The sequence below is a fragment of the Natator depressus genome, chromosome 4 (genome assembly GCF_965152275.1).
Source record: "Natator depressus isolate rNatDep1 chromosome 4, rNatDep2.hap1, whole genome shotgun sequence".
Lineage (NCBI taxonomy): Eukaryota > Metazoa > Chordata > Testudines > Cheloniidae > Natator > Natator depressus.
The window spans coordinates 44,199,666-44,215,645 of record NC_134237.1 but is presented as its reverse complement, the minus strand read 5'-3'; the positions used below and the strand labels follow the sequence as shown (position 1 = coordinate 44,215,645).

Below are 15,980 nucleotides of genomic sequence, written 5' to 3'. Positions count from 1 at the left end.
TTATTAGGTCAGCTCACAAAAGATATTCACAATTTTTCCTTCCCTTTACTTTTAATATGTTTTAGGGGTAGATCAGAGCGTGGCCTTTTTGTCTCTGAAAATCCATCTAGATTTATTTAGCCCCCAAAAAAGAAAGTTTTCACATGTGCTGCAGGGCTTACACTGCAGACTTTTCTCCTAAATTCTCATCATTCCATCTGCACTGACCATGCTCCCCTGTCCCACTAAGCACTGTTGTGAAGCAGCTACTGCAACTCTTCAAATACTTCTGATGATTCACACAGAAGGTTATTTCAGTAGCATGTAATTTTTTTTTATTAAAGGAAAAATAGAAGTAAGTCACATATAAAAGGCTATGCTAAAAAGTTTAAAGGTTGCAAAGTCAAGCACTTAAAAATTAGGAAACACAAGAATTAAGGTTTCTCGGTCAGTTGTATCCATAGTGCAAGTAAAATGATACTCCTTAACTGCATGATTATATTCCATTTTTTTCCTCAGAACCCCACCTCATTCATTGTTCAGGATGAATGGTGCTCAATAAATCAGAGATACATACTAAATTGTGCCATATTTGAACCAAAAGTCCCGTGAAAAAAGTTACGCAATCACATAACCATATCATAATGCCTACATGGCAAGAGGGACAAATTAAGCTTGCCTCAATGACCTTAACTGACATTTAACTTTTCAGTGCTTAGCTTTGCATCTTTTAACTATTTTTGGTATTTAAAAAGGTTTAGTAATTTTTTTTTGAGCCAGATAACAAAACATTGTACCCTGAATTAATTTCTACTTACTAGCTTGATCCATTATTGTTCTTAGAGGAGGTTCCACTTTAGCTAGGAGAGGAGCACATAACTGTTCAAACTGAGCTCTGTAGAAGAAGAAATATTGCGTTACAGGCAGAACTAAAACCACCATATTCTGGTTGGAGTTAACGTAATATGCAGTACCGTACCTGTTCATCTTACTGGAGACATCAAGATCCTCCATGAAGCACTCAATGTTAAGTGGGAGGTCAGAAGAATTTGCACTCATAAGTTTCTTCAGCTTTTCACTTTCCTGATACAAGCGCAGCAGTGCCCGAGCATTCTCTTTCACATTCAGTTTATATTTTGTCCTGAATTCCCCACAGAAGTAATCTACTAAAGCCTCGTCAAAGTTTCTGCCGCCCAAAAAAGGGTCAAAAGCAGTAGCCAAGATCTGCACAGAAGTGAAATGTGTCAAGTATATAGTGATCCTCTACCTCCTGCCAAATCAGCATTTTCCATAAATGTTCCCCTCCACTCCGTGAAGCTTACGGGCATATAGAACTGAGCAGTTCTGGACATACAGAAGGAAAAACTGGATCTTGTCATGCTGCAATCTCCCTATGTAAAAATACGCCATTCCATTGAGAAAGTAAAATCTGCTAATACTCTTTCTTGCTTAAGTTTTCCATTGGGTATGCATGTCCTTGTTCAGAGCACAGCATGCCTAGGGTATTTATCTAAAAAGAACTGAGACCACAGAGCACTTTAATTTTTCACACAACTTTTGTAGCTACTGTGTTTTGTTACTGAAGACAAAAGTAAGTCTAGGATAAAAAAGAATTAAGCCACTACCACCCCAATCTTGAAAGGAGAAAGTCTCACAGATACAAAATTAAAATTGTTGAATTAAATGTACTTAGCAAACATCCCTAAGTTAGAATTCAAAGAGTCAACTCTCCTCCCCGACTCCCTTTCAGTGCCTGGCTGGGAAAACTGCAATTCAGCTATAGCCCACTTCATTTCTCAAGAAAGTTAAACAAAACTTCATTTACACTGGAGAGGAGGTAGAGAAGTTGCTTCTGTGACTTCTCCAGTTAGAGATCAGATAATTGTACTCTTGGTCTATAAAAGATGGGACTTTAAGGCCATGTACCGACTTTCCAATTCTAACTTCTACTCAAAGAGATTCCTTAGTTGTGTGGCTAAGCATTCTCCTTCTACAGTGAGCTGCTGAAGAAATGCCATGAAGGATGGTCATTTAATAACTAGAACGCAGGAAAGCTTTTATTAGTTACTACCCTTTCATACATATTTACTACAAACAGGTTTGCCCACACAAGGCATGACATTTAACCCATTCAGAAATGCACTTCACTGAACAGTTTCCTGAGCATTGTCCCAGTTAAGAAAGACTACTGTTGCTTAGCCTCTGGTGCAACAATGTAGTAAAAATAAACTTACTTTCAGTTTTCCTTTGTTAAAAGCACAAACTGAAACTTGGTATGCAGAATGCCCCATATCTACAAAGACTATATTTCTTGGTTTCTCCTCCAAGGCTGGTAGATCTTGCTTATAAATTCCATAAGCTAGTGCAACTGTAAAAAAAATAAATACATTAAATTAGATGTCTCAAGCAATTTTCAATAATTTAGACTTTTTTAAAAAAAAGTTAACTTAAAGCTCTTAAAAAAATTAGGACTGTGTACAAAAATTCACAGTAACTTGCGATAATATATATTGAAAGTCTACACAAATTTTCACTTTGTTAACATTGAATGATTTTGTTCTAAAGTGACAAAGATAAGAGAAAGTTACTCACCTGGTGCAATAACTGAGGTTCTTCTAGAGGTTTCCCCCTGTGCTCCATTTCATGTGTTCGTTCATCTCTGTGCCACTGATCAGAGAATTTCAGCAGCAGCGCCCATCTGGGTCACACATGCGCCATCTCCGTCTCACGGAGCCCTTGGCACCTCGTCTGGCACACGTGACCTGACCCCCTCAGTTCCTTTCTCTACTGTAGAGTATATAGTGTGAATTCCAAAGCAGAGGAGAGGATGGTGGGTAGACGAGCACCCATAGGGGGAACACATCTTGAAGAACCTCAGTTACTGCATCAGGTGAGTAATCTTTTCTTCCTCAGGTGATGTCCCTGCGGGTGCTCCACTTCAGGTGACTGTAGAGCAGTACCCCCTCTGTGGACACAAGGGGTTTCGGAGTTGTCTGAGTGATTGAAGATAGTTCTGCTAGGCCTAGCAGTGTATCAGAGCCTAAGGTCTGGTCAATTGCATAATGCTTTATGAATATATGTTCAGAGGCCCAGGTAGCTGCTCTGCATATGTCTGAGTGGTACACTGTTTAGAAAGGTTACTGAGGTTGCTATAGATCTGGCTGAATGAGTTCTGATCCCCACTGGGGGTTCTAAATTGTTTTGTTGGTAGCAGAGGTGAATGCACCATGAGATCCATTTTGAAAAGGAACTGCGGGGGTCAGGTCGTTTGCACTGGATATGGCACCAACAGCACCACAAAATAGGGATGGCGCATGCGCAACCCAGACAGGCACTGCTGATAAAATTCTCTGATCGATGGCTCAGGGACGCACTGACACCTGAAGTGGAGCACCCACAGGGACATCACTCAAAAAAGGACATGCCATTGACAGTGGTCCGCAAACTACCGGGGTGAGGAGGAACATCCGGGAGGGCACGGCAGGGCATGGGGCCACCCCCACGAGAGGGTGAGGAAGGAGTGCCATCCAGGCCCACTCTGTCCCCAGCTCCACTCCAGCCCAGCTCCCTACTCTAGAAAAGTCACTGATTTAAATTGCTCCACCTGGATCCCACACAATTTACTCTACTTTGACACTCCTATAATGGAAGCATCTCATCACAGCCACCCTTCTTTTGGCAAATGAGAATTTGATCTACCTTTTGCTGTAATCAACCATGGCTCTCAGATTGGCCAAAGAATTTGTAATACAGCAATGAACAACTGGAATGAGCAAATTACTCACTCATACAAATGGGTGTTTGTGCCAAATGCTGTAATTGGACTCTAGACTGAGACAGGCCGGATAACAAACTGAGAAAGATATGTACCTAAATCTGAGGGGGAGAAAAAAAAAATCTGATTTGGATGGAGACTTCATAATGACTATGAATTAAGTATTTTGTCAGATGTCAGATTGACAAAATATCCATATCATAACCAAGAGATGCACATGTTATTGCACCTGTTAATTAAGGAATAATGGATCCAGTTGCCAGGGGAGGGAACTACTTCAAAAGTACACGAACAAATTTGGTGGTGACTCTGGCTTTGGAGTGTAGAGACAGATGCTACATCATTGTTGATAGAGAAGAAACAGATCTGAATATTCTTTCATTCCCAAAAATCACTGGAGGGACTAAACTGGTATTTGTGTATGGGGGTGGGGGAGTGAGAAAACCTGGATTTGTGCTGGAAATGGCCCACCTTGATGATCACTTTAGATAAGCTATTACCAGCAGGAGAGTGGGGTGGGAGGAGGTATTGTTTCATGGTCTCTGTGTATATAATGTCTTCTGCAGTTTCCACAGTATGCATCCGATGAGGTGAGCTGTAGCTCACGAAAGCTCATGCTCAAATAAATTGGTTAGTCTCTAAGGTGGCACAAGTACTCCTTTTCTTTTTGGTAACAATTAGTTTTCCACAACTTCTTTTCAGATAAATAAGGAATAGTAATCTTTCATGATGAAATTTTAGAATTAAATGGTCTATTAATAAAGGCATGGCAGTCATTACTACTGTAGTCAGCATTTCAACACAATTATTCTTCTTTTCAAATATGAATTAAAAATGTGACTCCCTACTGTAATATATATTTAAGCCATACATTAGTAGGACTTCACTAAACTAGATAAAGTTTGAAACATGGTACGGTCACACTCCTGCATGCAGACTAGTACTCTTGGCTTGATTTATGGATTGTATAGTATCTTTTCTGCAGCACATCCATCTCCCTGAAACTAAACAATACTACGAAGAGCTATCTGGTCTCAAACCACAGACATAAAGCACCCTGTGGTACGGTTCTTGGAACGTAGCAGTCCTGGTTTTAATGATTAAATAATAAATAATAATAATAATAAATAAAAAACCACTCCACCCACACCCCTCACCTTCCAAAGTTTTCTTTGTTTTTTTGGGGTTTTTTTTTTAAGTGGAGAACACTACTACAGATGTAATATTTTAACTGGACTTTCAGAAAAGAAAAGCATAACAGCTAAACTATCAATATTTTATAGGTGACTTTATATATTTTTACAACACAATTGGTTATGTAATGATCATTCAGAATCCAATCTTCCAAATTTAAGAGTTTAGACTGTTAAAAATAGTGTTACACACTTATTCCTGGTCTGCTTCTAGCAAGTATCATATTTACCTGCTGTAGTTTCATTCATCAGCCTCAGACAGTTTAAACCTGCAACCTGCGCAGCTGCCATTACAGACCTTCTCTCAGCATCAGTGAAGAAACTAGGGACCTGTTTTCAAACAAAGTTTGTACTCCATTATACAAATCTCATTACACACAAAATCCTACGCTCACTTTAAAAGTTAATATATCCATAAAACAAAACAATTCCACAAATTTGACTAACATGGAAATTTAAGACACCAATCATATTTAGTTAATACAGACTGATTAAAATTGCTAAATCTTTTAAAAAGTTACTTCATTACAAGTTCCAATTATCCAAACTGGTATTAAGACAAATACATATCCTGCATTGTCAAGATTTACAGAATCAGTGACAGTCCAGATGCACGATGCACAAGTGTTTCTAAACACAAACTACATTTAATATATTTAACACTAAAAAAATCCCAGATAGCATAAGATTTCAAGAAACAAGGTTTAGATTTTAACAAAAAGTTAGTTTAACTAACAGAGAAAATATTTAAACATTTATATAGCACAGTAAAATTTCGGCTCATTTTCTAAACAAATCGAGGACATGTCTGACCCCAAAAGCATAAGCCATCTGGACATAAGAAACAAAAATATAAAATAACTCCAAAGACTGAGGCTCCTTATTACAGGAAGCTACAGCTCAAGCATAACTCCAGGGTGGTTGAAGAGTATCAGAATGAAGAACAGAAGGGAGGCAGGAAGAATGAAGCTAAGATAAAAATAAGAGGACCCCCAACCCTCCACAAAAAAAAGGCCCAACCAAAGTTGTTTTATTTTTTTAAATTAGAAGCTCTTTGTGGTAGGTTCTGTGTCTTATTTGTATGGCACATATTACATTGGCATCCAAAATGTGCTATGAAAACTCTTTTTTTACATTGTGGTTCCACAAGCAAAAAGAACTGAGAGATTTTGTAGAAATACACAAGTTAGGTATAGCTCTCATATTTAAGGAAAACTGAAGGTGGAGCCCTCAGAATAACAAAGTTTTGGCACTTCTGGTCTACACTTCTTGTACAGTAGGTCAAAAATGTAGCTATAGCATGTGTTAGGAAGCCTGCTGCTGTACTAGAGCTTGTCTGAGGAACACCACAAAGTCATCACGCAAATTCTGTCTCTTATCTCCACTGAGTATAAAACCTCTACACAAGATCTGCCTGGTTTTTTGGTGAATGGGTATCAGATATTAAAAATATATTTTGTGCTTTTCAGCATATATTTATAGTTTTATTTTCTTCGGGGTGGTTTCTGGCAGCACCTCACATGGCTCTTTTCCAGTTAACACACCATCACACCATTATAATGTACTGTTTATATACAATTACCCATAAGCAGAACTCTGGTAAATATATTACAACTTACAGAAATCACACAGTCTGCCACTGGTTTTTTTAGTGCGCTTTCTGAAGTCTCTTTAAGCTTGGCCAATAGCATTCCTGTAACCTGTTCAATTGCAAATGGTCTCTCTTCATCCAGGTATCGCACCTGAAACACAAGATTAAACAATTACAAAGCAGACATCAATATTTTCACAGTACAAAGAAATGTTTTGTTTCATGGGCTGTTTCATTCCAATACTTCTTTGATCTTTATGTCCTAAGTGCAACCACTTTGTAGGTGGGCAGTAGGTGTGCATCTAATTATTTTAGACAAGAGTTTTCTAAATCTTTTCTCAAAACTTTCCAGCAGAATCAGAAAAACCCACTTATTAAAAATAAAATGGCATCAAACATGTCATATGTCAAACCAGAAGACAAACCAATGTCCTCCCAGAGATGATAAAATCATGTTTGGATTTCTCTTTTAGAGTTTGTCTAGTTTAGATTTCAAGCCTTTCTGGGCAATGACATATCTTTTTCTAAGTTTTCACCACACCATGAGCCCAGAAAGCACTCAAAACACCAACAACTGATGCTATAGCTACACATTGCTTATTCCACTCAAAGGATTTGAGTTGGCCTGGTACACGTGTGTGCAGAAATCCTCGAGGAACCTGTATTAGTTACTGAGAATTTATGCGTGAGGAACTGAGGCTTACGTAAAAGAATGTATACCGAGTGACCTTAACTGCTTGTATAATTCTCTTTCAAATAAATGACTGTGCATTAAGCATATTTGTTTCCAAATTCTCATTGGTGTTGTCAAACACCTGCCCAACCGTGGGCCATTAGAAGATCCGCTTCAACAGAAGGCAGAGATGGTGGACAGGTGAACCCTTACTGACGACATGGACAGTCCCTGCTGCTTGAGATGGAGAAGGTAGTCCAGTATAAGTGATATAGAGGTGAGCATCAGGGATGACTGAAAAATCTCTTCCACTTGGCAAGGTAGGTAGCCTTGGTGACGGGTTTCCTACTGCCAAGAAGGACTTCTCTAACTGTGTCCAAGCAGGAGAGCTCCATAGGGTTCAGCCATGGAGCTTCCACACCATGAGGTGCAACGACTCAAGGTTCGGGTGCTGGAGACAGCTGTGATTCTAAGTTATTAAATCCAAGAGGAGCGGCAAGGTGACTGGGGCTTCCACGGACATTTCCAGAAGAGATGTGTACCAATGTTGGTGGGGCCAGGCTAGAGCTATCAATATCACTGAAGCTTCTTCACTCTGTATCTTGAGGAGAAAAGACAGTTACCTTTTCCGTAACTGGTGTTCTTTGAGATGTGTTGCTCATGTCTATTCCACAATAGGTGCGCATGCTCGCCACATGCACCGGTGCTGGAAGTTTTTCCCCTAGCAGTACCCATAGGGGGGAGCGTCCCCCCGTGACCCCTGGAGCAGCGCCTGCCTGGCGCGGTATAAGGGGGGCTGTGCTCCCCCCACCCTCAGTTCCTTCTTGCTGGACAACTCCGACAGAGGGGAAGGAGGGTGGGCTGTGGAATAGACATGAGCAACGTATCTTCAAGAACAAGGTGGAAGGCTTTTAGGTAGATGTCGTGGGCTATACATAAGTCCCACAGACTGAGAGCTTCGTGGCAGAGGATCGGGCACCACCTTGCCTGTTGATATAGAACATCGAGGCCGTGTTGTCCGTGAGAACCCTATCTTGCCCTCCAGGTATGAGCAGAAGGCCATACACGCCAGTCGCACCACCCTGAGTTCCTTGACATTTATATGAAGGGGTAGATCTTGTAGAGACCACAGGCCTTGGGTCTTAAAGTTCCCCACATGGGGCCCCCAACGCAGGTCCGACTTGTCGGACACCAGCTCCAACAACGGGGCCCTGTCCCTGAACGGGACCCCTTCGAGCATGTTGTTTGGGGCAGACCACCACCGCAGGGAAGTGATCACCAAGTTCTGCATGGTGAGGACTTTGTCCATTCTGTCTGTGGTCTGGGAGACCTGCGAGGCCAGCCAGAGCTGAAGGGGCCTCATTTGGAGTCTGGCGTGACGGACCACATATGTGCACACAGACATATGACCCAGCAGTTGCAGGCAAGCCCTGGCTGTTGTCACCGGGAACCTTGTGACCAAGTTGATGAGCCCTTTCAGGGTCTCGAACCTGTCTGGTGGGAGAGAGGCCCTGGCTGATGTTGCGTCCAGTAGCGCCCGGATAAACTCTATGTGTTGGATCGGGACTAACGTGGACTTGGCGTTGTTTATCAACAGGCCCAGGGCAGTACATATGGACAGGAGGAGCACCACATGATCCCTCACCTGCAACCGGGAGGTGCCTTTGACTAGCCAGTCATCCAGATACGGGAATATTTGGACCCCCTGGCGTCTGAGGTAGGCCGCTACCACCGCCATACACTTTGTAAAGACGCTGGGGGTAGTGGACAGACCAAACGGTAGGACTGTGAATTGATAGTGACTCTATCCCACCACGAAACGCAGGAAGCGTCTGCGCCCCTCGAATATGTGGATGTGGAAGTATGCATCCTGTAGATCGAGGGCAGAGTACCAGTCCCCGGGATCCAGGGAGGGGATGATGGAGGCCAGGGAAACCATGCGGAATTGGAGTTTCACCATGTTGTGGTTCAGGCCTTGCAGGTCCATGATGGGCCTGAGCCCCCCTTTGGCCTTCGGGATAAGGAAATACCGGCAGTAATACCCCTTGCCCTGGAACTCCTCAGGCACCACCTCTATAGATCCTAGGTCCAGGAACCGCCCCACCTCCTGCTTGAGCAGAGCCTTGTGACAGGGGCCCCCCAGGAAGGACAGGGGTGGACGACGGTTGGGTGGGGAGGAGGTAAACTGAAGGGTGTAACCTTGGGAGATGGTGTTGAAGACCCACCGGTCCGAGGTGAGCCGCAACCATTCTGGGAGGAAAGAACACAACCGATTGGAGAAAGAGAGCTTTATTGGGGGTAGGTTCCTGCTGAGACTGGCGGGGTACCCCCAAGTGTCCCATCAAAAATGCCTTTTGCCCACTGGCTTGACTCTAGAAGACCCAGGCTGGGGGGCAGGCCGGGATTGCTATTGTGGACGCTTTCTATAGTCCCGCTACTTTTTGTGAGTGGCCTCATACTTCGGGAGGGCGGCCTGGGCGGGAGCCTGCTGTGGCTTGAACTTGGGTTTTGCTGGAGTAGAGACATAGAGGCCCAAGGTCTGGAGGGTCATGCAGGAATCTTTCATGCCATGCAGCCCTGTGTCTGTTTCCTCAGCAAACAGAGCTTTGCCATCAAAAGGGAGAGCAGAAGCCATGATGCCCGTCTCATGGACACCGCTGAGGCCATGGACCGTGCAGCCGTGTCTGCTGCATCCAAAGAGGCCTGTAGGGATGCCCCTGCGGCCACCACCCCTTCCTCCACGAGCACCTTACACGCCTTATTGCGTTCCCAGAGGGAGTCCTCAAACTTGGGGAGGGATTCCCAGAGATTAAACTTGTAGCGACCCAGGAGAGCCTGATGGTTTGCTACTGGTAGCTGAAAGCTTGACGACGAATAAACTCTTCTCCCGAAAGTATCCAGCCTCCGAGAGTCTTTGTTCTTGGGGGTCGGGGCTGGTTTCCCCTGCCGCTCCCTGTGGTTGACCGACTCGACCACCAAGGAATTGGGTGCTGGGTGAGTATACAGATACTCGTGTCCCTTCGTGGGTACAAAGTACTTGTGCTCCGCCTTTTTAGAGATGGGAGCCAATGTGGCTGGTGTTTGCCACAGGGCATTTGAAATTCTTGCCACCCCTTCATGGAGCGGCAAAGCCAACCTGCCCGGTGCCAAAGGGGACAGCACATTGAACAGGGAGTCTGAGGGCTCTTCCATCTCCTCAGCCTGGAGATGGAGACTCACTGCCACCCTTTTCAGGAGGTCTTGGTGGGCCAGGTAGTCCTCCTGCGGGACAGAAGGGGGACGGAGCCACAATCAGCTCCTCTGGACGGGTGAGGCCAGTGCGGTGCTTTGGGTGTCGCCTGGCACCGGAGGATCCACCACCTGGTCGGACTCCAGGCACGGTACCGAGGACACAGGTCCCACCGACCTTCTTTCTGGCGGTCTAAAGATGGACACCAACAGTGCTTCCGAGGCCCTGGCCACTGAGAGAGCCCGCACTGGGGGCTGCGCCGGAGGCCAAGGTACCCACTATTACCACTGGGCCAGCCACAACGCTTGGTGCCATTACGCTTGCTGAGGCACCGGCGGGGCTGGCTGTTCGGGCTGGCTAGCTTGGCCTGTAGACGGGCGGCTGTGAGGGGAGGCCAGGCTGGCGTATGATCTGCTGCTGCCTCTGGACCTGGAGTATCGGCGGTGCTGGGATCGATGTTGGCCACAGGACCGTGATCTCGACATGGAGGAGCGGTACCAACGGTAGTAGCTGCTCCGCGAACAGCCTTGACGGGTGGACCTGTGTCAGTGAGACGCTGGCGATCGATGCCCGGGGCTACCGTGCCTTGGAACAGGAGTTCGAGTGGGAACGGCGTCGACGATCATAACGCAACCGACTGCGGTATCTCCTGCGAGACGAGGACCGTTGGCGACGTCCGCCATGGTCCCGTCGATATTCCCGGACTGCACCCATCCGGACAGTATGGTTGGTGTTGAGGGCGATCCACATGGACTGAGCCCTGAATGGTCGCTGGGTTGTGAGCAGCGTTGGGAACGTTCCCTTGACCGAGACCAGTACTGAGCCAGTGGTGACTGCGGTGATCCCAGTGGCAGATTGCCTCTGGAGCGTGGGGCTGACATGGGCAGAGCTCCGGGCACCAGCATGGACATGACGTCCCTGGCTGCCTAGAGGGCTTTGGGCGTAGATGGCATCTGGATAGGCCTGCTCCAAAGGGGCCGGGCTACTCCTCTCAACATGAGTCGGAGGCCCGGGGCCCAATGGGGATCAAGGACTACTCAACATGGGCCTAGCCTCTGTCCCAGACTTCCCTCGGTGCCATTGCGAAGAGGGAGTCTTTCCGGTCCTCTTGGCGTGCCCCGTAGACGGGGAGCAGTGCCGACTGGACGATGGTACCAGAGGGTCTCCGCGTACCGACGCCGTGGTGCCGGGTACCGGTTTGGAGCCGTGTGCTGGGGTCAGGGCCAGCGCCGACTCCATCAGGATGGCCCTGAGCCTAATGTCCCTTTCTTTTTTAGTCCGGGGCTTGAAAGACTTGCAGGTCTTGCATCTTTCGCTGATATGGGTTTCTCCCAAGCAGTGCAGACAATCCTTGGCATAAAGAGCCTACAAGAGCAGCACGATTAAAGACTGGGGCGCGAGGCATGCCACGGCCCGCGCTCAATGACTAACTAAAACTAACTGCATTAGCTGACTACAGGTACTACTGAACAAACAGAGTTCTGGGGACGAGCTGCAGCAAAGCTGGAGCTGAGCAGTTCTGATGCACCTTCACTGGTGGCAAGAAGGAACTGAGGGTGGGGGGAGCACAGCCCCCCTTATACCGCACCAGGCAGGCGCCGCTCCGGGGGTCGTGGGGGCGCTCCCCCCTATGGGTACTGCTAGGGGAAAAACTTCTGGCACCAGTGCACGTGGCGAGCACGCACACCTATTGTGGAATACACATGAGCAATCACTCGAAGAACCACCTTGTGAATGAGAGGACAGGAACGCATATAGAAGACTACCCCCCCATGGGAGGAAGAACGCATCTGTGATGGAGCCTGGGCTGTGATTCAGGAAGGAGCAAAACTGCTGGCACTTCCCATTGCGTCGCGTGGCAAACAGGTCCATCTGGGGAAAGCCCCACAGTTGGGAGATGGAGTTCATGAAGTCTAGGCATAGGGACCACTTGTGGCAATGAAATGACCTGCTGAGACGGTCCACCAACTCGTTCTGTACTCCAGCAGGTACGACTCTTGGAGGTGTATCGAATGAGCTACACAAAAGTCCCATAGCATGAGGGCTTCTGGCACAGGGGACAGGAGCGTGCACCCCTTTTGTTGATATAGAACATCGCTGTGGTGTTGTCTGTCACAACTGATACAGATCTCCCTGTCAAGTGGGCTCGGAAAGTCTGGCATGCCAGGTGCCCCGCTCTCAGCTCTCCGACACTGAAAGTGAGTTCTGCCTGGGACCAGATGCCTTGTGTCCTGAGGTCTCCCAGACCAAGGCTGAGGCATTTGTCACTAGCAAGAGGGACGGCTGAGGACTGGTGAAGGGGAGTCAGGGAGTCAAGGCGGGCGAGGCAGTCACAACCCTGTCCCGAGCTGGCTGATACACTGAGGCTAGCCACAATTGGAGAGGCCGGAGTCTGAGCCTGGCATGTTGCACCACATAGGTACAAATGGCCACATGACCTAGAAGTTTCAGGCAATTCCTTGCTGTGGAGGTGGGAAACTGCCTGAGACCTCGACTGTTGTCGCCAGGGCCTAAAACCTCGCTTCCAGGAGGTATTCCCTGGCCTGAGTCAAGTCCAGGACCACTCCTATGAACTCTATCGGCTGAAAAGGGGACAGAGTCAATTTCCCCACGTTCAGAAGGCCCAGTTTGACGAATGTCGTTCTTATGAAGTCAACTTGTGCCTCCACTTGAGCCCTGGAGCCGCCTTGACCAGTCGTCGGGGTATGGGAACACCTGTACCTGCCGCGTGCACTTGGTAAATACACGAGGCGTCTTTCTCCCTGACAGGCCGAGCGGGAAGACTGTGAACTGGCAGTATTTATTGCTCTCCACAAACCTGAGGTACCTTCTGTGGGACGGTGTAATCACTATATTAAAGTATGCGTCCTTCAAGTCGAGGGCTGCATACCAGTCCCCTAGATCCAAGAAAGGGATGACAGAGGCCGAAGAGACCATGCAGACCTTGAGTTTCTTCATGAACTTGTTGAGCTCTCGCAGGTCTAGGATGGACCTGAGCTCACCTTTGGCTTCTGGTATTAGGAAATACCAGGAATATAAGCCCTTGCCCTTCAGCTCCCGAGGAACCTCTTCCACTGCTCCCAGCGATAGGAACAAGTGCACCTCCTGTAGAGGAGCTGCTTGTGAGAAGGGTCCCTAAAGAGGGATGTAGAAAGGGGGTGGAAGGGCAGAGAACTGGAGGGTATAGCCCCTCTCTACCATTCGGAGCACCCAGATGTCGGATGTGACACAGGCCAACACATGGTAGAAAAGGGACAGTCAGGACAAGAAAGTAAGGCGGGTTGCATCCAGTCCAAGGACTGGTGCGCCGTCCTCGTTTGCACCTTCAAAAGGCCTGCTTCTGGCCAGATGAAGGTTTGGGTGGGCCAGAGCCCTGGCCTGAGGACGGGTGCGGCCTCTTCCTGCCGCTCCTGTTTCTCCTCCGTGAACCGCCCTGCTGGTTCAGCGGTTGGTAGAACTGCAGAGGAGGTTGCAGCCTAAAATGCCTGCGCGGTGGCGGTGTGGAGGCCCAGCAATTTGAGGGTGGCTCTCGAGTCTTTCAGGCTATGTAGCCTTTTATCTGCCTTTTTGGAAAAGAGTCAAACCCCAAAGGTTAGATCCTGAATGGTCTGCTGGACCTCGTATGATAGACCTAGAGCCAGGAGCCCCTTCTCACGGCAACCCTGGTAGCCATCACCCAAGTAGCCACATCAGCCCCGTCCACAGCAGCCTGCAGCGAAGCTCGGGAAATGAGCCTGTCCTCCTCAACCACGTCTGAGAACTTGCCATGGGAGTCCTGTGGCAGGAACTCTGCGAATTTTTCCATTGCCCCGCATGTATTGTAGCGGTAACTGCTGACAATGGCCTACTGATTAGAAATATGGAGCTGCAAACTGCCAATGGACTAGACCTTTCTCCCAAAAAAGGTTGAGTCTTTTCACCTCCCTGGGTTCTTCGGGGAGGCTCGTGCTGGTTGGCAGTGTCCACGACCAGGGAATCTGGTGGAGTGTGTATAAAGGTGCTCATAGCCCCTGGACAGCACAAAGTAGCATCTTTCATTGCGCTTAGGTGTCGGGGCAACGAGGTTGGGGTCTGCCACAAAATCTTTGTTGTAACAGTAACAGTCTTTATTAGAGGCAGAGCGATACATTCAGGGCCACAGGGGGCAAGAATATCCACCGTGGGATCCGTGTCCTTCACTACTTCCTCTGCCTGAATGCCCAGGCCCTGGGCAACCCGCCACAACAACTGCTGCAGAACCCTGTTGTCCTCCAGGGATGGGGCAACAGAAGTGCCTCCCAATGCCTCGTCCGGGGAGGAAGAGGAAGAGATCCTCATAAGGGGAGACTGTTCCCTTCTCTTCCTTCCACACCCATGGGGTCCCGTGATGCCTGGGGGTTCCCGAGCTGGTGCCAAAATGAACAGTGCCGTGCCCCATGGTGCCAGGACGGCATAAACCAGTGCCGGAGCAGTTGGTGCTGATGGTACCGGCGAAGGTGCCGAAGCTGACTGTGTTGACATGAGCTATGGCGGTGCCGTGGTGGCCAGCTATGGTACCTTGGACAGCGTCGGAGTTGGAGCTTCCAGAGAGGCAGAGGGAAGTACAAAGGTAGCCGATGCTACCGACTCTGCTGAATGTGACCTCTGGCTTCGTCCCTGGTTTTGGTGGAAGGTCCATGGCATCCAGAAGGGCCACTGCAGAGGCCATAGTGCTGCGTAGGCATGCCAATCCCTTCGCGACCTCGACCTCTTGCTCCTTCTCCTATCTGAGGTCTCCGAAAATGAAGACCATGGAGGAGCTGTGCTGCGAGGCACCAACCGTCAGGAGCTAGGGGACCGATTAGGCTCCCGCTCCTGAGCTGTTGGCGCCAGAGGGGTAATGTAGAGATCGTGAGCGCCACAGCAGCACGGTTGTCTTCCCCCTTGACTGGACTCCGGGGCAGGCTAATGCCAGCGGTTCATCCCTCCTGGGAGGGGAAAACTGTGCCAGGAGGCGCAACAAGTCCTGTGCCACCTTAAATGCCTTTGGGATCGACAGGAACTGCAGCTGCTTATTCCGAGGGCCTGGCGAGCAGGGCAGGTCCGGACTGAACTGCACCGGGGCAGGAGTCGATGCGACCCTCGTGGGCAAAGTGGCTGAAGTCCTGTGGGCCAACCGAGGTCCCACAATGGCCAGCTCCTTGGTTTTGGCCAGTGATTGTGACCCGTGCCTGCCCGCCAGCTGCATGCAGGAGGAGCCGTGATGGTGCCCAGAGTCTCGTAAGGAGCCCTTTCTCCTCCAGACCCTGGGACGATGGTGTCAGGGTGCTCCGCACCAAGGAGGACGTGCTAGGCACGGGGTGCCCCGATCCAGGGTCTGACTGGGGCTGGAGCGTGGCCTCCATCAGCAGAACTTTGAGACACTGATCCCTGTCTTTCAAAGTTCTAGGGCGAAACCCGCAACAGATCCTGCACTGGTCTTTCTGGTGACTCTCTCTGAGACACCGCAAGCATAAAGTGTGTGGGTTGCTTTTGGGAATGCGTTTACCGCAGACCTCACAAGTATTAAACCCGGGGGACCG

At 48.3% G+C, this 15,980-nt stretch overlaps 1 protein-coding gene across 1 annotated transcript in view; it reads right to left on the bottom strand.

Annotated features, from left to right (window-relative positions):
- Nucleotides 1-15,980, bottom strand: part of HSPA4L (heat shock protein family A (Hsp70) member 4 like) — a 64,042-nt gene that overhangs the window by 26,637 nt on the left and 21,425 nt on the right. The window contains exons 4-8 of the mRNA XM_074950840.1: nucleotides 6,567-6,689; nucleotides 5,178-5,277; nucleotides 2,214-2,347; nucleotides 959-1,203; nucleotides 798-874 (exon numbers count right to left, since the gene is read on the bottom strand). Coding sequence (XP_074806941.1) covers nucleotides 798-874; nucleotides 959-1,203; nucleotides 2,214-2,347; nucleotides 5,178-5,277; nucleotides 6,567-6,689 — 679 coding nt within the window. The remainder of the gene's footprint in view (nucleotides 1-797; nucleotides 875-958; nucleotides 1,204-2,213; nucleotides 2,348-5,177; nucleotides 5,278-6,566; nucleotides 6,690-15,980) is intronic.